Source organism: Canis lupus, chromosome 5 (genome assembly GCF_003254725.2).
Source record: "Canis lupus dingo isolate Sandy chromosome 5, ASM325472v2, whole genome shotgun sequence".
NCBI classification, from domain to species: Eukaryota; Metazoa; Chordata; class Mammalia; order Carnivora; family Canidae; genus Canis; species Canis lupus.
The window spans coordinates 77,114,623-77,138,695 of NC_064247.1; the positions used below are offsets into that span (position 1 = coordinate 77,114,623).

Here is a 24,073-nt window from a genome sequence, read left to right on the forward strand (position 1 = left end):
AACCAAAGGGGAATAAACTTTGGGAAAATGTTACAGATTTTTTAAAAAAGATTTTATTTATTTATTCACGAGAGACACACAGAGAGAGGCACAGACACAGGCAGAGGGAGAAGCAGGCTCCATGCAGGAAGCCCGACGTGGGACTCGTTCCCAGGTCTCCAGGATCACGCCCTGGGCTGAAGGTGGTGCTAAACCGCTGAGCCACCTGGGCTGCCCAAAATGTTACAGATTGATTGATTGATTGATTGATATATTTTTTTTAATTTTGTGGGACCTTTTATTTGCCATGTGAATACTTTTTCTCATACCATATTTATTCTTAGGGTTTGTTGTTGTTTTTCTTTTTGGAGTTCAATTTGCGAACATATAGCATAACACCCAGTGTTCATCCCACCAAGTGCCCCCCCCCCGTGCCCATCACCCAGTCACCCCAACCCCCCACCCACCTCCCCCAGATTTTTGATTTTTGACTAAGGTCTTCCTGCCCTTAAGAAGAAAGTAACTCTAATGGAGTGTGACTGCAGAATCCAGAGTCCAAATGTTTAGGGAGTGAGTGAGTATGGAGGATACAGTGGTTGACTATTCGAGATTCCTGTTTTGAGAAGATTAAGGGGTGTGGAGCGAGAGTGGGGGCAGCAAAGCCATGGGAGGTGTGGCAGAGGAGCCCCAGGATAGTGATATTAAATGAGATAATACATACCCAGTGCCTGGTCCACATGATTGTTGTAGTAAGATAAGAGGGCTAGGTAACCAAGAGAATGGGGTCTGGGTGGATGTGGGGTGGCCATCGGCTCTGGTTGCCTCCCGAGAAGCAAAGAAGAAGGAATCAAGAGTATGTATAGAATAGAGTCAGAGACCTTTGCAGAGAAAACCACCACTTCTTCCAAGGGAAGATGGATGATGCGCCAAAAGAGATACATAACTAACTGCTGCTTGATATATTATTCATCTTTTTACATCCATTTCACATATCCCTCACTCTGTTTTAAATTCCCTGGTCATAGAATTCATGCTTCACTTTTTGATCCTTTTAAAGAGACCATGCAGAAAGTGATTATGGCCAGGGACTCAGAAGCCAAATTGCCTGGGCTCAAATCCCAGCTTTACCATGGATTTCTTGGTTGTGTGACCTTGGGAAACCTGCATTGTTTCTCTATGCCCCAGTTACTCCTTAGGGAGATGCATGGGTTGTCTTTTTACTTTCTGGTTAAGAGCAATATTTTACCCAGATTTTGTATAAGGCACTGGCTCCTCCATGTTCAAGAACATGCATGTCATTCCTCTCCCCCTGGCAAAGGGGCATCTTCATGTGAAGGCACAATCCAGAAAGTCATTTGGGATGAAATTCTGAGACCTTTTTATTACCTTACCCTTGCAGTCCAATTCCTTGGGGAGGAGAAAATTTATACTAGAGCTGTCACCTTGTTTTCCTTCTAATTATATTGGGGAACCGTGTACACTCTTGGGGCTGTGGTTTACTTTTATGTATTTGCTAAGCTCAGCAATGACTACGGGCAATAACTAGTTATTCAAATTTGTCTCAAGTAGGTAACATAATAAATTGAAAGAGAGATGCAATGAGGCATCAGCACTAAATACGCAGAGAGTGCAAAATATTCCCATAAGAAGCACCTTACCATGTCCATGTCCTTCTCTGCCAATGCACAGCCCTCAGAACTGCCCAATCTGATGCAGCACCTCATATAACACTTATTTAGCTGGCTATGGTTTGCTTTATTGTTCAAATCTAGGAGGGTGGGAAGTAGTGGCCTCAAATATACTTCGGTTAAATTTGTAAGAAATTATTACTACACTCCGGGAAAACCTATCCATTTTGCATCAGAACTAAAGGGTTTTTTTTTTTTTTTTTTTTTTTGGTGTGGCATCCACTAGGAACAGTATGTAAGATGTAAGGGAAATGCACATTGGATAAATTATGGACAGAATGTCAATTTCATTAGAAGCATTGCACATTTTTTTCCTCCCAGGGTGACCCTTTTTTCAAAATGCAAAAGCCAATACAGCATCGTAGGCATGCCATTGTTCACTTCATCATAGTCATGTGACTGATTTCTTCATTTAAGAAATGCTCTTATGTATATTCCGTCTCACTATGACAGTAACATTTCTATTTACTTTTCACATCATCCTGCTTAGGCCACAGTTACTTTAGTGAATGTGGGGATAAAAAACACAATAGAAAGCTCTGGGTAGCAACCAGGCATTTGCCTCCCATGCCAAGGTTAGGTGGACTGAGGGTTGAGTTGGCTGTAGGCTGGATTTGCTCATGATGAAAGCGCCGGGATTGAAAGGGCAGCAAAAGCCCTTCTCTTCCCAGGATACAAGGCCCTAGTAACCCACCACTTACTAATATTTACTAACTGAATGACCTAGCCAAGTTACTTAACACACGAGGCAGAGTCAGGTTTGCTCTTCACTGAACCCACTCCCTCTTCCTCCCATGTGTTTCCCAGCTACTATTGTAGCTACGGACAGCTGATGGGAGGTGAATGAAAGTGACGAGTGCCACCTATAGGCCCAACTCCTACAGGAGATCTTCCAAGGGCATCTCTCCCTGCTCTTTCCCCTTCCTCCCGTGTGACACATGTGAGGCTGCAATCTTGCAGGCATATGTTAAGGGTGGCAGAGCTATGAGCTGGAAGGAGCCGGGGTCCTGATGCTCTGCTGGCAGAGAGCCATGTGCTGATAGACCTCATGTAAGCAACAAAATAGACTGGTCATGTCTGAGAGAGTATAGATCTTTGTATTTGTTACAGTATCTAGCATTACTTTAACTAGTAAAACTTCTCTAAGCCCCTGCTTCCTTGGCTATAATACGAGAATAGTCATTACACCTACTTTCTAGGGTTTAGAGAGGCCCAAACAAATGAATGTAAAAGTACTGGTACTGTGCTCAACATACATGAAGGGCAATGTTGTTCATGGTATTTACCACTCTCTGCCACTTATTTTTCATTTGTAGAATAGGTACAATAAAACCTACCTTTCACAGTTTTGCAAGGATTGGAAACTAAACACACATACATAAACATGTAAACACAAGAAAGCCTGGAACCTGACCCCTATTTGTCACTCATTAAATAACTTATTTTATTATTATCTTTAGACAAACACAAACATTTAAAGTTTATGAATCTTTGTAAAATAAAGTTTTGATGGTTACAATTTGACATAACATAAAAAAAAAGTAGATACAAAGTTAGTGGCAAGGTGACAATGAAGTAACTTTGATACTGAAGAACCCATGAGTACATCTTGTGAAAGGATCATTTTCTATCTAATTGGAAAGACAAAGCAGGGAAGTTTCAATCAGAAAGTTCCAGAAAGTACAATGACTGGTTTTAAGTCATGGGTTGGAGACTAGTGCATTCAGAGAAAACTCTGAAGTGTGAATAGAGCTATCCCCATTGGGACATTCCAGAAAATGTGAAAGTTTCTCTGTCCTCTGGTCTATAGGATTTGTTATCAGAAAACAAGCATTAAACAGATGGAGAGAAAATTATGATTTTCCTCTTTGCAAGATACAAGAGGATGAAGATAAAACCAATTACAGTATGGCTTCGTTGCCTCCAGGAAATTTAGAGGAGAAACCTTCAACAAGGCTAGGAAGACAAGGAAGAGCCAGATCATTCCAGAGTCTGAGTAATGGCAAATGGATGTGACTGCACACATTTTCTATCAATAAACACATACACAAAATAAAATAAACCAAGAAAGGTAAGTATTATTTGAGTCTCAGTGAACAATTCTAGTGCTTACCTCATAACAATGTATAGATCCAACAAAGACTTTTCCAATGTCCAGCAGTTCAAAGTTGAAGTGGATCTTTGGTCCCATTCCTTCCCCTCTGATTCGGAGAGGCAGACGGATCTCTCGGCCTATAAAAACAATTTAGACTTTATTACCTTGAAAGATGCTTCATTACCCCAAATTATGCACAATGTGTTGCCAATGTAAGCAATCAACAGTACTGCACCATCTCCCTGCAATAGACCCAGGGAACTGCAATTTAAACAACGCTGAAGATTTAGCTTATCTAAAAAAAAAAAAAAAAAAAAGATTTAGCTTATCTTTGGGAAACAGGAATACTGGTAGTTTCTTATCTTTAGAGAGCAGGTTATCTTCCAATTAGGCAGATATTTTATCAGGAAAAAAAGACAAAAAAATTAACCTAGTCTTAGTGGTATTCTTCAGTTTCTTATTAAAAAAAAAAAACTAATTTCTCTAAATTAGAGACATGTGACCACTAATTGATGCTTCTTATGAGAATCACCATGGGGCTCCAAAGGACATTGTTCTCACGGATTTTCAGTAGATTTAGGAAGATCAGGGTATTAAGGGATATGGGTCTAGGAGTCTTACCCCTACTTTGTAGACTTTCTTTCAGTAGAGGTAATGGGATCCATTAAACAATATCTGTAGTTGCACATCCACAGTGGGCCCAGGGTGAAGAGAGAACACAATCTCTATAGTATTAACTGATTTTTTTCCTTTTTAAAAATGGGTATATCTTCATTTGATAATACATGACCATTATAAAAATATTATAAAGTGGAAACTCTCACATAATTCCACTACCCAAAAATCACTATTAGTTTTTTAGTGTTTATCCTTCCATACTTAATATTTAAATAATAAAATATTACATGAAATCATATTAAAATAGTAAATACTATATTAAGTTTAACATGAGAGCATATGCTATATACTATTTAGTAAACTGCTTTTTTTCACTTAACAATATACTTGCAACATTTTTACAAACCATCACTTGAAGATTAGGTATTTATTTTTAATTTTTTACAGATTTTATTTATTTAAGAGAGACAGAGCATGAGCATGAGCATAGGGGGCGGAGGCAGAATGAGAGGGAGAAGCAGGTTTCCCGCTGAGCAGGGAGACCAATGTGTGGCTCAATCCCAGGACCCTGAGATCATGACCTGATCCAAAGGCAGATAGATGCTTAATCCACTGAGCCACCCAGGCACCTTGAGGTAAGTAAGCCTTTTTAACCAGTGACTCTTGTTGGATATTTAAACGGCTTCCAATTTTTCTTTTATTTTAAAATATTTTATTCATTTGTTTGAGAGCAAGAAAGTGAGCAGAGAGGAGGGGCAGAGGGAGAAGGGCTTCCAACTTCTCACTCAATAAATTATAATGTAATTAATATCCTTGAATGATTTATGAACAATTTTCTTATATTTTCTTTAAGCACTTTGAAGATTTTCTATTGTTTCTTGTCTTCCACTGCTTCTATTGAGAAGTCAGCTTCTTGTCTTATTGCTCATTTGAGGTAATGTCTTTTCCTCTGACTACATTAAGATTTTCTTTTTGGTTTTGGTTTTCAGTAGTTTTACTATGATGTTCCCAGGGGTGGTTTGCATGTATCCTTCCTGGGGTTCATAATGGTTCTTGAATCTGTAGATGAATGCCATTCTTCAGGTTTTGGAAAGTTTCCAGTCATTATGTCTTAAATATTGCCTATGCTCCATTTTCTCACTTATTTCCATCCAGATAGATAAACTTTTGCTACATCTTATTTGACTCTGATGCTCTTTTCTCTACTTTGTCTCTGTATGCTTCATTATGGGCATTTTCTTTAGATTTATTTAATTTTCAGTTTATGAAATTTATCTCTAGCTGTACCTAACTATTTAATTCTACTGAGTTCTTAATTTGTCATTATAACTTTTCAGTTCCAGACTTCCCATTAGGATTTTTTATAGTTTCCAGGCCTCTGATCAATCTTTCTTTAAAAAAAAAAAAAAAAAAAAAAAACTGAAAATTTGTTTAACATTTAAAAAAATCTGCCAAATAATTCTATTTTCTGGCTCTCTATGGAGGTTCTATTGTTTTCCTTGGTGTTCTATCAGACTGTGTTGTCTCCTCAAATGTGTGGTTATTTCTGACTGAGTGCTAGTCAGCGTGTATAAAGCCAAGAGTGGTCATTTGAGGCCCTGAGAAGACATTATCTTCCTCTAGCTTCTGGCTGGTGACTAGAGGGCATTAGGATGCCCTAACCTTTCCACTCTCAGCTAAGATTCTGTGAGAGAATTAAGCCTTGTACCAAAGTCATTTGAGTGACTATCTTCTCAATTCTCCTAAGAAGAATATATAGCTAGTAATATCCTAGATAAAAAGGAGAAGTCAATTCCTCATACACAATCATGCTTTAAAATATTAGAGATGTTCTGGAATCCCAGTGAAGAACTGTTTATTTTTTTAATTTTTATTTTTTGAAGAACTGTTTAAATTAAATTGATAACTGAAAAAGAAGCCAAAGCTGAGCTTCAGTCATTGTGAGGATTGGTGCATTTCCAGTCCTCATTTCACTGGGTCCCATCCTAAAGTCTGGAAGGCTACTAGGGCCCTTTCTCCTTGGGCATCCCATGAACTCCTATGTATCTTCCCTAATTCCATTTAATGTTTAGGCTTCTCTGTAGTGTCTACCAAAAAGGTGGTATTGCTAAGGATAAAGTGGCCCCCAAAGTCTGATTGTCTTGGTCTCCGTCTCTTGGGTGTTGGCCCTGTAACTCTTCACTGTTCTAGTAGTTCTCTTTTGCCTTCAAAAAGGCTTTGAAAATATTTTTCCTTGATCTTCTAATTATTTTTAGAGGGAGATGGAAGTGAGGGGAGAGAATATCTATCTAAATTGTCTAGCCCACCATTACTGTAAATAAAATTGCCAGAACAGAGATACACATTTGACATTTTGATAGCTATGGCCATATTGCCCTCCAGAATGGTTGTAGAAATTTGCACACAAACACCAAGCAGATTTAAAGGTTTCTATCTCTCCACACACTCTGTAACAGTGGGGATATTACCATTTTTGAGAATCTTTGACAATTGGATAGATTATCCTTAAATTTACACCATTTAAAGTTCTTTAAGCAAAAATAATATATTTACTCCATGTGTATCATTTTGAAGATTAAAAAACTTTGATGCTCTGTTAGCATTTAGTATTAGAGGAAATTGTGTTAACAATCTTCTAAAATATAAGTAAAATTTTCAGAGAACCTTATCAACTTACTCCATTATATATTTTAGAGTTCTAATCTATTAGCAATGATTTGCATTCCTTGGTCAAGAAAAACGTATTTTGACAGGGATCCAACTTTCGGAATGGCAAAGAAAGAGAACTGCAGATATATTGTGGAATAAACAGCAAGACTATTTATAACTGTCAGGCTTAAAGCTTTCCCCATCTGTTACCCTGACTGCATTCCTTAATAACAACAATAATAATAAAAGATGCATTGTAATAAAGCAATGAGCCAATGTTTCTTTGGGAATTATTAACTACTTCAAGCGAGACTGTCTTATTTGTAGCTAGCCAGGATAGAATGGGAGTACAAGTGATAACCAGCCTTGCTTTTTAAGAGTTAATCTAAATTTTAAGGTTGCATTACAAATGCTACTTTTCTGCAAGACTTACAAAGCAGGGATTTTTCTTGTCTTGGAAAAAGACAGCAAGAGGGACAAACCTAAAGGAACTAGTAAGCTCTAAGGACAGATCCCTTGTTAGAAGAGTAAAATATTTAAATGTTTTTTAAAATAGGGAAGTTTCCCATCTCTGATTACAGTGTCTTATTAGTTTCACACAAGAGGCAGAGAGATGCACTATAAACCCCCTTTCACAGCTCTTAAGTCTCTGAATGCAAGAGATCTCATTGCATTAAATTCCAAGAAATATAACTAGGGGCTTTCAAAACCTTGCCATCTATCTTAGATGTCCAGTATTATACTTGAGCTCCATTCCCATGCAGTAAGACAAGAAAAAAGAAGGGGAAAAATACAAATAGTGAGAACAAACTGCCACTATTTAAATGTTTTGGGACTGTCCACCTGGAAAATCCTAAAGAATCTATAATTTTTTTAAATTAATAAGATAGAGTAATAGTGATGGTTACCAAATCAAGATACAAAAGTCAACTGCATTTCTACATACAGCAACAATCAGAAAAATTAATTTTCAAGAAACTATTTATAATGGCAACAATATAAAGTACCTAGAAATAAATCAAACACTATATGCTTAAGATCTTCAAGGGGAAAATCATAAAACTTTACTGAAAGATATTAACAAAGATCTAAATAATGGAGAACTAGCAAATGTTCTTGAAAGGAAGACTCAATATCATAATATTGTCAATTTTCCTCCAACTGATCTATATCTATAATCTCAATGCTCTGCTAAAACACAATGCCAGCAGGCAGAATTTGGTGGAATTTGACAGGTTGATTTATAAAATTTAAATGTAAAATCAAACGGCTAATAATAAGCAAGACATTCTTCAAAAAGAATAAATTAGACTGATTTGCCTTTGATATATTAAGATCTATTATAAAGCTATTATAATTAAGATAATGTGGTACTGGGGAAGAAGGTGCAAAATGACTAAGGAAACTATAGAACTGAGAATAAATGTACACATATATATGAATTTAATTTATGACAGAGCAGGTACTGAATGTTAGTAAGGGAAGATGGGCAAGGCTATACAGAGCCAGAACAACTGGGCATCCACATGGGATCTGTAGTAGACTGAATAATGGCCCCCCAAGGATGGCCTGTGTCCTAATTCTTGTAAATATAAATATATATATAAATATCTTACATGGAAAAATATGTGGTTGAGTTAGGAATTTTGAGGTGGGGAGATCATTCTAGATTATCTTTATTACTATAGCTTAAAAACTGTCTTGAAATCAGGTAGTAGTGGCCTTCCAATTTTGTTCTTTTCCAAAGTTGTTTTGGCTGTTCTAGGCTCTTTGCATTTCCATATGAATTTTAGAATCAGCCTGTCAATTTCTACACAAAAAGCAGCTAGAATTTTTATTCAGATTGTATTGAATCTGTAGATAAACTTGAGGAAGAAGTAACATCTTAATGATACTGAATTTACCCACTTTTTAACAAGGTACAATTCTCCATTTATTTAGGCCTTTAGTTTCTCTCAGCAACATTTTGTAGTTTTCTGAATGCAGGTCTCACACATCTCTTGTCAAATACACCTCTAAGTATTTAGGATTTCTTAATGCTATTGTAAGTGATATTGCTCTTTTAAATTTCAATTTCCCATTATTCACTGTATAAAAATACAATCAATTCTCTCTATATAGATTCCATATCCTATAACCTTGCCACACACTTTTTAGCCTTCATTTAAAACAGATATTCCCTAGTACAATCTCCACAGGTTTTGCTTCAATAAAACATAGATGAAACCCAAGAAATCTACATTTTTAATGATCAGCCAGAGTGAGCCTATGCAGATTCTCTAGGGACATTACCTCATGAATGAACACTGTTAACTATGTTAACTTCCAACAACATAGCAGAGTAAGCTGACTCAATCCATCCTCCATTTCAAATACCAAAAAAAAATTCTTATTAAAAATATAACAAATATGTATTTTTAATACTTATCTGCGCTCAAAAGGAAGAAAGGAAAATACCAGGCAACAGAAATGAAAAAGGAATTTGGAGATTTGTAAAGTTCACACAGGTCTTATGGTCTAGTGGCTTCAGTTTTAACACCTTCACAAAAACAGGACATTTGGCTTTGTTCCTCTCTGGGAATAAGGAACTGAACTTAGATCCTTGCATAAATCCAGGACCTTGGAAAGGAAACAAGAAGAAAAATTCTATCTATTGGTCTAGAGAAGCAGTAATGAAAATTGTCGTCTCCCTAGTTCTCTCAATAGGGGAAAGAGGTTCCTATGAGATATCGAAATCCCAGATACAGATATGGATCTAAATTTACCCTATATGATAGGTGAAAGAATCAGAAGCTGAGAAAACAAAAGTTGTAGGATCCTGAAAAACTGCTCTGCGGGAATACTTCCATGATCCAGCACCCATGCTGTCTTAGTCTATTTGGGCTTTTGTAACAAAAATACCACAGACTGGGTGGCTTAAACAACAAACATATTTCACAGGTGGAGGAGCCCAAGATCAAGGTGGCAGCCGTGACGGGCACTGGGCCTGTTCAACAGTCTCCAGGTAGACAAAAGAGGAGTTGTCCTTGCGGAATCCTGACCAAACTACAGATCTGTGAGCAAAATAAACGGCTGCCACTAAATTTAGGGTGGTTTGTTATACAGCAAAAGATAAAAGGAACAAAATGGCTTAAATAAATTAAGGCTTTTATTTTGCTCACCTACCACGGACATTAGGAAATGAGGATTTCAGGGAGGGGAGGGTTTAGGGGCTTAGGACATGCTGCTGCTGCTGCTGCTGCTGCTGATCAGTAAGGATGAAAAGAATGAATATTGATTGAATAGCTTTCTTTTCATGTTCTAGAACCATCCAATTGTACTTATTGTAGCTTTTAAATAAGTTTTAACATATGGTAGGGCTAGTCCTCCCACATTATTCTTTTTTTTCTGGATTTTCTAAGCAATTCTAGCTCATTTATTTCCTCCATAAGAACTTTAGAATCAACCTAACTAAAAACAAAAAACTTTGATATTACCACTGGGATCACATTTTATTTACAAAGAGAACTCATCTATCTATGATGTGGATCTTCCTGACCAAAAACATCGACATACCTTTCCATTTGTTCAAGTTTTCCTAAATCTGAGTATGCATTCATAGATACTTATATATTATTCCCTGTATTCCTTATGCTTGGAATATTTGATAATTGAACATATAACTTAAAGTAAATAGTGTAGTTGATCAAGAAAATAATTTCTTATTCATAGGACTAAGAAGCCTTATATTATTATGAGGTGGCAGTCTGATGAGTTTTGAGAAAGAAAGCCTACAAATATGTAAAGCACTACTCACTTATTACTCCAAAAACCCAACAATGCTTTCAATGATTGAGGAGTTTTAGCTTTCTCTCCCCTAAGTATCCATTCTTTACTTCAATTGGGATAAAGATCAAAAGCTCTAAATTGTGCTAAAAATTCAGATACTTCTTCTGACGGACAGAATGAAAATGGACACTGCAGTTTCATTTTAATTGGGTCCTTAAAGGAAGCAGATACATCTGGCATCCTTTCCACCATGCTGCTTTTTCACATTTGACTCTGAAGCACCCACTAACGATGTTATCTAGCAATATATTTCACAGTTTAAATCAGAAAGTGTTGCTTCCTTTGAAGTTCCCATATGGTGATCCAAACCAAATGTGTGCAGTTTCCCGTTGAGTTTTTTTTAAAAAAGGTAATCTTCATGATTAGATTAGGAATTGGAAAGTCAAGAGAGATAAAAAGTCAGTTTCAAGCTACAGAGCAGACCATCAGCAAGTCTTTATAAATATCTAACATACAATTTAACTACTTCTAAGAAAATCTGAAAATTTCAATGAAGAAAAAACTTCAGTTTCAGATGAACTGAAAAGATTGGAGTGATGTTATAGTTCCTATGTTCAGATTAAAGCAGGTCACTTGCTTGCATATGGCCCTTCCGTGATTCCCCATGGCAGTCAGGAGGAAGGCCAGGGTTCTCAGTCTGGCAGTCAAGGGCAGCTCTCCCCGCACTACCTACTCCCCTGGATCCAGCTCCATCTCCTGCCTGCTCCTTTCCCCTCCCAGTCTCTCTGTCTCTGTCTCTCTGGCAATTCTTTTTCATTTCATCCTCTTGCCATGTACTTGCACAAAGTGTTCCCAGCCCCACATCTTTTTTTTTTACTTGACTAACAAATACTTCAAAAGGGTCACTTTCACTGGGGAGCCTTCCCTCAAAACCCCAGACTGAGATGTGCGCCCTGTATGCTCTTCTGTCTCACACTCATTCACTGTGTAGCACTGCAGTTAATTGTTGAAGATGTTTAAATTTCACGTGTGTCAAGAGGCCTCCTTCAAGACCAGTGATGCTGGCCTTCCCTACTACTCCCTGTCTCTGAGCTTATATTCACAGGGTGGAACACTATACAACAATGAAAGTGAAATGCAACCAAGGCTGCAAGCAAAACATGGATGAGACATGCAGATTGATTCCAATTATGTATGTTTCAAAAATAGGCAGTACCAAATTCCTTTGTTCATGTTGCACACACACTGGGGTAAAAACTAAAGATAGAAGCAATGAAAGATGACCACTAAGGACAAAATGGTGATTTTCTCATGGGGAGGTTGGGGTGAATGGAGTGTGACTGTGAAGGGACACACAGGGGGCTTTCTCATGACCTGTGTCAGGTCATGTAACACATTCACAGTAACATATTCATAGGTTCTGGGGATTAGGGCATGGACATCCTTGGGAGGCTGTTACTCTGCCCACCACAGTATATTTTATGCACATTTGTGGATCTATGTCCTATTTCTTAGTGACAAAAGGTTAAAAATTAAAACTACAGTATGTAAATACAAAGGATTCCTATAAGACCATGAAAAAGAGTAATACTTTTTATTTAGTATTAATGGAATAATCTGCAAGAGATATTTAAAAAGCAGTGTTAAGGGGTGCATAGGTGGCTCAGTTGATTGAGGGTCTGCCTTCGGCTCAGGTCATGATCCCAGGTTGGGCTTCCTACTCAGTGGGAAGTTTGCTTCTCCCTCTCCCTCTGCCCTTCCCCCTTGCTCCTTCTCTCCCTTTCTCTTTCTCTCTCTCACTCAAATAAATAAACAAAATCTTCAAAAAAAATAAAAATAAAAGGCAGTGTCAGAACCACTGTGTAAAGTATGCTATCATTTATGTAAAGAGGCATGAGGAGGAAGCATAGCCAAACAAAGCAAAACAAAACAAGGGAAGGGGCTTTTTCTAACTGCCTAAGAAGTATTTCTTAGTGACCTAAAGCCAGGAGGTTTTACCAACTCTTTGAAAATAATACCAAGGAATCATCAAGAGCTCTTGAAAAGACACAGAATTACATGGAATTTACAAGGAAGATAATATGGAATTACAATGTAAACAAAACCCTTCTCTGGCAATCATGTCTTTTAATAAACCACTAACAAAATAAAGAAGAATGTCATCCAGATGGAAAATTATACTATTCAGTTTATCCAGGATGTGAATTCTGTGGCAGAATTCAGAACTGCAAACAAAACAATAGATGAATACAACTAGTTATGTAATGTTTGGGAACCTCCTGGAGAGCAGCCAACCCCCTGGAACATGGCCAAGCACGACATCCCAGGGGAGTTATAGATGGGAGGGAGGTCCCACCACCTGTGGCACCCCTGCCACTGGAGCATTTCCAGCCTGTGTCTGAACACTGCCGTACCAGCATTTCCTCCAGACCCGTTAAGAAGTCTCAGGCAAATGATGCTGGTGGGAAGTGTGGAACGAGATTTATGTCAATCCTGAAACTCCTAGTCCATTCTACACTTGTTCTGGAGCCATTTTGAGAATCCTACATTCACAGGCAAAGGGGAGACCAGATCAAACTAGGATTCATTCACTCATCCATTCATTGTTTTCATTTAGTTGCTCATCCATTTAATCAATGTTTACGAGTGGCTTTATCTTCCCAGTGTGATCACAGCATAAGACATAGAGTGTAATTTCAATATATAGATTTTTTTAAACCAGCCAAACTATACTATTTTGCTTAGACATGACTACATAGGCAGTAGACTTATACATGAAATAAACAAATAAAAATAACTATCACAAAAGTCAAAGTGATTGTTACTTCCACGGAAGATGAAGGAAACATCATCAGGAAGGGACACACATATCTAGGGGAGGAAGATGTCTGGTTTTTTTTTTTTCCCTAAATATCTTGTTTTTTTTTTTTTTAATTTTTATTTATTTATGATAGTCACAGAGAGAGAGAGAGCGGCAGAGACACAAGCAGAGGGAGAAGCAGGCTCCATGCACCGGGAGCCCGATGTGGGATTCGATCCCGGGTCTCCAGGATCGCGCCCTGGGCCAAAGGCAGGCGCCAAACCGCTGAGCCACCCAGGGATCCCAATATCTTGTTATTGATAGTTTAATTCTATCAATGTTAGAGAATATGTTTATGATTTCAGTCTTTTTAGGTTTTTTTTTCTTTTTAGTTTTATTGAGACTCCTAATATAACCTGTATGCATATGATTTGCTTTGGTGAGTGTTCCACATTCACCTGAAAAGAATATGTATTCTGAAACATTGGGTGAATTTGTTCTGTAATAACAGGTTATGTGATTAATACAACTGTTGTTCACATCTGTGTCTTCATGGATCTTTTGTGTCTTTCAGGTTTTAAGTGTTGTTAAAATCTATTATGATTGTGCAATTATCTGTTTTTTAATTGTATCAATTTTGCTTCATGTTTTGAAGGCCTGTTACTAGGTTATGTCATGTCCTCCCTAATAAATTGACCACTTTATTCTTAAAAAAAAAAAAGCAGCCCATTCTTCTGCACTGTTCTTAGACTGCTTGACCCCTTGATACACAGAGAAAAGTGACTATGTAGATATGGACTAAAAACATGCTAGGTAGAGCAGAATAGTGGGATTTCTGCACTTGAAGCTACTAGCACTCTTACTATTCTCTCTCTCACCACTTAATATTTTATTATTAAAATAACCATCACACCTGTAAATCCAGGGAGACCTACACATTACAGAGCAGAGATAAGCAGCACTAACTACTCTGAAAATTAAAGCCATTTTCTTATCCTTATATACAAAGAACAACCATGGATCAGAAGGCATTGGAAGGATCCCTATGACTGCATACTTGCTACCTTGGAATTTTCTAACAAATAAATATTTCTCCTGGCATCCTTATTTAATATCATTGAATGGCATTTAATGTCATTTATTACTCATGTTTGATTAAAATCTGGTTCTTTGAGAACAGATGATCAGCCCTGTAGGTCTAACATCAGACTGTTAAGATTTTCAGAATAAGAAAATGAAGAGTAATGGAGGATAGTACATTTAAAAATTATATATTTTCCAAGAACTAAAGTAATACATGAGTAATCAGACTCAAATGGTCCACAGAAAGCTGAGGAGGATGAACTAGAAAACTCACTCCTGGACATTGCTTCATGATATTTCAGACCTCAAGTACAAAAAGAAAACTCTAGAAAATATTGAGAGAGAAACAAAACAACAGGCCACCCATCAAGAAATGCAAAATAGTTGACTTCAGACTGCTGGGCTTTTACCATACAGTTGGCACAATGTCTTCAACATTTCTGAGAGATGACTTTGAACCTAGTAATGTCAGCTAAACCATCAGGTGAGTATGAGAGCAGAATAAGACATTATCAGGCATTCAAGGATCAAAGTTCCCCTTCCATAGGCCCTTCCTGAGGAAGCTACTTGAGCAAAGTAAGAGTAAAAAGATATAATGGAACACACATGGAAACTTAAAAAATTTCTTAGTAACAGCTGTGCAGAAGAAGGTGGCTGATCTGACTTAGAATGAGAAGCTGTGAGGCTCTAAGAAAAAGGACTTCAAGGAAAAGAAGAGCATACATTCTACAATTAGACAGGGATGAAGAAATGAAGAATTAGAAACATCCCAAAACCTGCACAAAAGACTCAACTCAGTGATGAAGTGAGCTAAAATGAGGTATAATAGAAGCGATGAACAGCGAAGAAAGGGAAACTACTTGCCACAGACCTTGGGGCCATTTTTTTAGTAGTTAGCATTCACCAGAGGAGGTCAGTACATTCAACCAACAGAGGATCAAATGTAATCCCAGAGTAAATTTGGCCCTTCAGTGTATAAAATCCATGTGGACAAAATAGAGGACTTAAATATGGTTACCAATCATTTTATTTTATTTTATTTTTATTTTATTTTTTAAAATATTTTATTTATTTATTTAGGATAGTCACAGAGAGAGAGAGAGAGAGAGAGAGGCAGAGACACAGGCAGAGGGAGAAGCAGGCTCCATGCACCGGGAGCCTGACGTGGGATTCGATCCCGGGTCTCCAGGATCGCGCCCTGGGCCAAAGGCAGGCGCCAAACCGCTGCGCCACCGAGGGATCCCGGTTACCAATCATTTTAATACAAAAGTAGGACAACTCACAGAAGGTAGGAGAAACAGGGTGGAACCGTGGTAGGCAGGTCAGGGGTCCCAATACCCTTACATGTCAAGAGATACTATACAATTAATGGAACAAAAATATAGTTTTCAGTATATTATTTAAGGCTATAAATAAAACTCATAAAATAAAATATAATAAAAATAATTGGGTTGCCAGGGGTTGAGGTAGGGAATGCCTGCAAAGCAGCATGAGGGAACTTTATGGTGTGATACAAATATTCTGTATCTTTTTTTTTTTTTTTTTTTTGGTGCCAGTTATATGACTGTTTAGGTTTGTCATAGTTCACAGAACGATACACCAAAAAATGGTGAACTTCACTGCATGTAAATTATAACTCAGTAAGGCCAGCAAGGGGACAATGAGATCATATATGAACTAAATCCTCATCCATCTTAGTGGGGGAACTTAACAGGTAATATGTGAAGCTGATAAATCAACAAAAAGCAATTGATATAGGCATAGAATTAGCAAGGAAAATTACTACCACAAAAAACAGCTAAAAGTGCTGCACGAAAGCAACATTGGAGAAAGAGACTACTAGTCAGCTTTATAATCTTACTATTTACCTGTTTTACTTATTTATTGGCACCAGCATTTAAAAAAAATATGAGACATTTTTTAAAAATAAAAAAGCTTCCAGAGTAGCACAAAGAACTTCCATACACCCTTTACCCAATAACCTCCTTTATAGCAAAGGATCCAGTCCAGGCTCACGTTACACCCAGATGTTATGTCTCTTGAGTCTCACTCAATCACACTCAAGACAAGTCTTTTCTTTTCATGAGCTTGATGTCTTTGAGGATTACAGGCTGGTAATTTTGTTTTGTTCTTCAATTTGGGTTTGCCTAATGTTCCCCCACATTTAGACCCATGTTAAGTATTTTGGCCCAAATATCATTGAAGAGATGCTCTGTTCTGATTGTGTCCTAGTGAGTAGTACATGTGGTTGACTGCCATATTACTGCTGGTATTAACTAAAATAACATCTCCCAGATTTCGTACTGTAAAGTTGGATTTCTCCCTTTTATAATTAATAAGCATTTTGAGGTAGGATATTTTGAGACCCACTAAATCTTCAGAATGCTTTTTATCTGAATTGGTCATTACTATGGTTGCCAAATAGTAAATTTTTCTTTAGTGGATTCATAGATTCCTATTTATTCAGTGGATTATAATCTATTAGCATCATTATTGTTTTTTATTCTTAACTTGTTACTAAGTGTGGTCAGTGGGAGTCCCTTTTCTGGCTTCTGTATCATTCTGACATGCCCCTGTCATTCTTTGAGCATTTCCTTAGTTTCCAACATAATAGAATGTTCCAGGCTCATCTTGTTCTCCCCCTGCCTCAGACCTGGAAAAAGTCCCTCTTAGAAGAGGTTGGGATTCAGAAACCAAGCTTTGGGTATGCGGTGTGCTCTTTGCTACTAGAGTCTTGAAGCTGACAGGACCTCTCAATGGTCACAGCTAGGAAATATGTACATGTATATACATAAACATATAACATTTACACATATATCCTATATCTGAGTATATCAACAACCATGAGTTCATAGTGATAACTCCAATTCCATTCCAATACCAAAACTCACCTTAGCCTTTCTCTCTCTCTCTCTCTCTCTCTCTCTCTCTCTATATATATATATATATATATATATACACACATATCTGCCTCCTCTAAGAGTGAAAAATACTGGCTTTTGTTATCCTCAATATATTTACTTTTTTGTTTAATTCCTCTATCTGTATCCAGTCTTCTGAAGCTATTAGACTGCTACTCTACCTGCTATTCTGCCACTGCCAGAATCCTCCTTGGCCTGCATTATTTTGACTAAAAGTTTGAAAAGGAAAAATTAAATAGCCAAATACTATAAAAAGAACAAAAAAGTAAAATTTTGAGAATTTGTGTCAAGTAATATTCTTACTGCTCCAAAAATCAAGAGTAAACCCAGATCCATGGTTTCCCATTCCCCTCAACCACACCACAATTGTAATGTACTTCAAAGTTCGATCTGTTCTAGAAAAAAATGAGAAGTGCACAACTTAACTCTATTATTCCTCTAGTAATATCACATACTTCCTATAGTCTAAACACACACACACACACACACACACACACACAGGCTCCCCACTTGATGCTCTGGGCACTTGGTAACTTGAGTTTACCATACAGGGAAAGTCTTTACCTGAAATGTCACAGTAAACTGTCTGCTGGTAGAGCTTGGCTTCCAAAGGATTAAAATACACCGTAATTTCAGCTGATGAATTAGGCCAGATGTCACCTTCCTGAAAACCAGGAAAGAATCATTGAAAAATAATGTGATAAAAAGGTGCCTGAGTGTCTCAGTCAGTTAAGTATCTGACTCTTGATTTTGGCTCAGGCCATGATTTCAGGGTTGTAAGATTGAGCCCCAAGTCGGGCTCCACACTAGCGCAGAGTTCGCTTGAGATTCTCTCTCTCTCCCTCCCTCTCTGCTTCTTCCCCTGCTTGGACACACACTCTATAAACAAACAAACAAACAAACAAACAAATAAATAAATAAAATCTTTAAAAACAAAAAAATCCCAATGTGATGAAAAGAAGGCACTGCTTTTAAATGTTGCTATTATTTTACAACTTCAGGAAATTTAAAGGAAATATATTTACAACAAATAAAAGCACTATTTTACTCAACAGATAGTAAATTTATGCTATTTGCTAAGAGATGGTACAATTTGGAAATGAGCTTCAAAGATATTTTAAGTGAGTTCATGAATATAGAATTACTAAAGGATGTTTAGAACATTTTTAATATTTGAGTATTCAGTGGACATTCATTGTATGCCAACAGATGGCCAGCACTGGGCTGCAGAGATGAAGAAAGGTGTGGTCTGAGATTGCATGGAATGCACATCATAACAGGATGATAAATATGTATTTAAATATTTTATAATATGTGTGAGAGATGCGGCACCTCATATACATACAGGGTCCAGATGGGCTTACTCTTGAGGTGATAGCATGAAATACTCTATTCTGTGAAGACATAGCAATGGCCCAAGGCAAAACAATGTCCAGATCAAATATTGATTCTAATCTCTTGTGATATTTCTTGTTTTAATGCAAGCCACTCAAAAGTCATAGTAAAGAAACTGAGCTTTGAAATTATAATACAACATGCCACATATGAAAATCCCCTTGAGGTATTATTTGAAAAATATTTTTGTATTAACCATGTAACCTGGAACCTCTTCATTAATTTTTCAGGGCTATAAAAGATTAGTAGCACCTGCCTCAAAGGGTTTCCCACCTGAGGTCTGACAAAGTCATGCAGGTCACATGCTTTGCCCCATGCTTGGTACAGAGTAAGAGCTCATTAAATAACTGTTTAGTATAATTGATGCTATTTTTATGCCACCTAGAAAAAATAAGATGAAATTATTGAAAAAACTGGGGAAGAAAAAAGCATGTATTTTTCAATGATTTTTATAAGTAGACCAAGTAGGGCATAAGTGATAATCACATCCAAAGATCTACATTCCCCTGGTGGGTTTAGATACGCTTTGTTTGGGGGTGTAGAATGGACACAGATAACCATTTTATCTAAACCAACTGACTAAAGGAGCTACCTTGGATCCCAAGAAAACCTATGCTAGAAAGTCTCACCAGGACAGGAGGAAGTGGCCCTAAGGATATACTGGAAATCAGACAAGCTCAGTACTTGGGGGAAAATTCAAGCATCTTATAGTTTGGGGTGAGCCAGACCACTTTCAAAAGCATTATCCCAGCAAAAGAGTCCAAGGTCCATATGCATACAAGAAGGCAACACACTTAAGTTCTATCCCAGAAGCATTCCGGGACACCCCATCTGATGATCATCTGATGATCAGAACTGGTAGGTTGGAAAATGGTAGGAAGACAACATTCCAGAGGTGACCAGAATCTCCCCAGAGAAGGGAGTACTGATGATTGGATGTGATACAGAAGAGGATCATCTGATACAGAGGCTCCCAGAGACTGAGAAGCCCTTCTGCTTCAGACGGAATCTGAGTCCATAGGGTTCAGCCTGAGTGAATGGGACCATGGGCTCAGTGCTTTCTTATCCTGGGCTGTGATGGTTTTACTGTGCTTGCAACATCTGTTAGTAAATTGTAGCTTTTACTGAGCCCTGGAAGAAAATTCAAGGACAAATCCTATCCTAAAACCCTCTCCTGGGCTTGTCGCAGGTAATGTGCATTTAGAGGACTATGTCTATCTATAAAAACAGAAGTGTGGTCATTCGGTTTCCTCTCACAGAGGGATGTTTCAATATTAGGTCATTTGAAGGAGTTAGGAACATGTAGAAGGACAGTTATTTTTCAGTTGGTATTAAAATAAAAGTGGAGCAAAAACTCCACTTTTCTATTTCTTTGGAGCAAAAACTCAACATAGCACTTCCTAGCAAGTCGAAGAAAATAAACCTCAGAAACAGGTGATCAGCCTAAGCTGACCCCACTTTCACTTACATTGCTCTGAAACATTTCATATTACTTCTCCAACCCTCCTGAGATTAGCTTCCATGTCACTTGAGTCTCCGAAAAAAATGTTCCCTTCATTATTGCTTGGTTTTAAAGTCTCTTTCTGGAAACCAAAACATTCAGAATTTTCCCTGGCCCACTCTACCATCAATATCCTTTCTTCTAAGTCCTCTAAAAGCAGCCTCATCACACAGAAACCCTGCTGTTCTGCTTGTCTTCCACATATGACCCCTCTCCCATTACTGTCTATTCTGTTCCAAATGAGAGATTGAGTCTATAGGATATGATCTGTAAGTGACCATGTTTTGTTTGCTGAAAATAATTGTCAAGCTGGCCTTCAGTAATGCTATAATTATGTTCCTTTGTGGTCTTATTATTTTGTCTTTATCCTCAGATCCATAGCTGCATTTCACTTATCAATCAAGTGGCCTTCTAGAAGGAATCAGCTTTGAATTGAATTGAGTTCAAATTGTACTTTGAATTTGGATCAACTTTTCAGGTCTAAAGCTAACTCTCACGTTGCAGCTTTTACTCAAATGTTAAATGTCTCTGGAAATGGAACTTCATGTCTCGTTCTAGAACAAGAACAACCAACCAAGTGACCTAATGGATATAGTTCCGAGACTTTCAGTAAGATGTCTATGAACACACTGCCACTAGTTCATAACAGGTGATTGACACCATCATGAGAAAAGTATCCTTTTAAAATTATCTTCCAAAAAAAACTTACATTGATGATGACTAAAGGGACTCTTTTAAAAATCTCCCTTGAAAATCCTTAAATGAAAAATATTTTAAAAATCATCTTCCTTCCCATCTATCACCCATCTCCTTCTCTCCCTCCTTTCTTTCCTACCTCCCTCCATAGTTGCCTCCCTCCCTCCCTTCCAATTTTAGTATATGTGCTGCCAAAGCGAGCACCCTCCCTCCCTTCCAATGAAGGATTATTTGTGAATTTTGCAAAATCAGAACCCAATGCAAGAACGGAGTTACATATAGGTTTAATCACTTCGTTTATCTGGAAAGTAGTTTACAGTATGACTCAATGCTTACACTGGTCACATAAAATAGTTGCATTTTAATCTCCAGCTTAAATTTAGAAGAGTGACTTAAACATTTGCTACTCAAATATTATACTTTCTAATCATACTCCCTAATCTGATGAGACTGAATCACATCTAACACTACATCATAATATTGGCAACCATTAACCCAGAGCTCATGTTCCCAGCACTGTGTTAAGTGCTGATACACATTATCTATCTTAAACTTTACAACCTTGTGAAGTATTATCCCCACTTTAAAGATGAGACAACCAAGGCAAACAGAAGTTAAGTATCTCACCCAAGACCACACCAACTGTTAAGTGGCAGAGCTAGGATTTTGGAATATATTTTTAATTTCCTGAACCCGCCTGCAATTATAAAAGGCCAGGCCTCACCTTTCTCACATTGTAAACAAAATGGCAGAAGATCTCTAAAAACACTACAACTGGTAATCAGGCTTAGATGAGGCCAGCATGACTTGGTGTTCCCATCTGGTGAACAAAGCAGGAGGCACTGTATGCTCATATGTTCAGGTACCTTGGAAGGTGACTGACTCACAGGGGGTTCTTTTGGATGATACAGTCAATATTAGTATGTTGCAGCTCTTGAGAAATGCACTGGAAGATCTTTATAAAGCTATCCTGGTTGGGTCGGGGTGCAGTCAGCTCAGAACAAGGTCAGTGAAAAACTATTTCAAAGCAGCTGTATAATGTGTGATGAATTCTATCATGTTCCACCAAAATGGAAAAAATCCTGACTACGTAAACAGATATTTTCAGTTGTGTTATCATATATAAGGAAAAATTTTAAAATTTCTCTTGAGGAAATAAAAAAATCTTTTTTTTTTTTTTTAGGGTTGCTGTTGTGGTTTGTTTTGTTTTGTTTTTTGAGAGAGAGAGAGAGAGGGAGAATGAGCAGTGGGGAAAGGCAAAGGGGGAGAGAGAGAGAAATAGAGAAGCAGACTCCCTTCTCAACACCCTCTCTTCCTGTCTTCTCAACAGGAAGTCTAATACGGGGCTCGATCCCAGGACCTGGAGATTGTGGCCTGAGCTGAAGGCAGAGGCCACCCAGAATGCCCCCCAAAATATCTTCTTAATAAAATTTCTATCAATCAATTAAAAAAAAGAAGCACTGATGAAAAACCACATCTGAGTCACCCCCTGAGATTGCTCTTCCAGAATCTGTCAGAGCAGTGAGAGAAATTACGGCTCCCCTCATAATCACTCAGGCCAAGCTGAAGTTGTCTTAAAGAGAAATAAGTGGGGGAGAAATGGAAGTTGATATATTAAAGGTAAACTTCCCTAATCATCCTTGAGAGAAGAGATTGAGTTGGCACATGACATATCAGGAGACTTTCTACTCCAATGTAATTCCTGGGACAAGACACTGATTTTAGTAATAGTTTTAGCAAAGTTTTTATTCTCAAAATAATGGCCAGTAAAGTTTCTAAGAGAGGGGTCTAAGATCTGGTCATCTGTCAGAGCAAGTTTCACTAAAGGTATGTCCTGTTTTCAGAGAGATACCCCAACCCACATGCACGGCAAATTCCACTGGGGTTTTCTAGGAGCTGAGGCAGTTGTGGGTGATGTTCATTCACATCCTTCTCTGCAGAGAAGAGATTAGTGTCTCTTTCAACACTGAAGGCTTTATTTATTAATTTATTAATTTATTAATTTATTTAATGAGCCATGAGGAGCTCTGCTGTTTCTAAGACTTCCTCCAGACCTCCCTCCACCTACAACGGTCCTCCAGTCCAATAGTGGATGTACCAGCACAACTGGAAGAGGTTTGCCTGAGTGCAAGGATGGGAGAGGATGAAGAATAATAAAGGGGGGGGGGGGCTGAAGGATGGAAAACTGTGCTGCCAGAAGAGCTGTGACTTGTCAAGGACAGTTTGCTCTCAGCAGATTCCTGTCCTCTTTTCTCCCTTCTGGTGTCCATTTCCGAGGAGTCAGCTCCCATATGTTTGCAATGTGACTCACGACTAATGGTACAAGAAGTGGAGGGGTTTGCAGTAAAAAGTTAGATCTTTCCTCTTTGGTAGCTATCTGGGCTTCCACCCAACCTGGTTCTGCTGAGCCTACATGCTATGCCGATTTGGGGAAAATAAAGCAAACTAAATTTGAGCTGTGCTTTCAGCCTGAATTGCTGAACCGCATGTTTTCTATGGGCTTAGATGACGACAAAGCATGGTTTACGATTACTTACATGGTAATAAAGAAATGATCAAGTTTCCCTCCCTTTTTGAGGCTTAGTTAAATTAAGCTAAAGCTTCCCTAGGGATATGGATGAAGTTTTCTTTGATGGAAAAGACATTTGCCAACAGAAGTAGAAATGTTTTCCCTGTTCCCTGATATCAGCAGTCAGTTAGGATCAGTTTGGGCAAATACCTTTTCATTCCCAGGCCTTTCTTTTTGAGAAAATATCAAGTGCTCAACATTCAGAAAATTGCTGCATCTTAAAAGTGCAACCTGAGCCAGTAGTACCAGAGTCCAGAAGCAAGGCTAGCACATCTGTGCTGTGATTTCTCAGAGGACTCCTGGACACCCAT

General features: G+C 37.9%; 1 protein-coding gene across 4 annotated transcripts in view; it reads right to left on the reverse strand.

The window, feature by feature from the left end:
- The window catches only part of HYDIN (HYDIN axonemal central pair apparatus protein), a 383,279-nt gene that overhangs the window by 219,476 nt on the left and 139,730 nt on the right, over nucleotides 1-24,073 (reverse strand). For all 4 annotated transcript variants that reach the window (XM_049110700.1, XM_049110701.1, XM_049110698.1 and 1 more), the window contains 2 exons: nucleotides 18,166-18,265; nucleotides 3,781-3,899 (listed from right to left, as the gene is read on the reverse strand). In XM_049110700.1, the coding sequence (XP_048966657.1) occupies nucleotides 3,781-3,899; nucleotides 18,166-18,265 (219 nt within the window). The remainder of the gene's footprint in view (nucleotides 1-3,780; nucleotides 3,900-18,165; nucleotides 18,266-24,073) is intronic.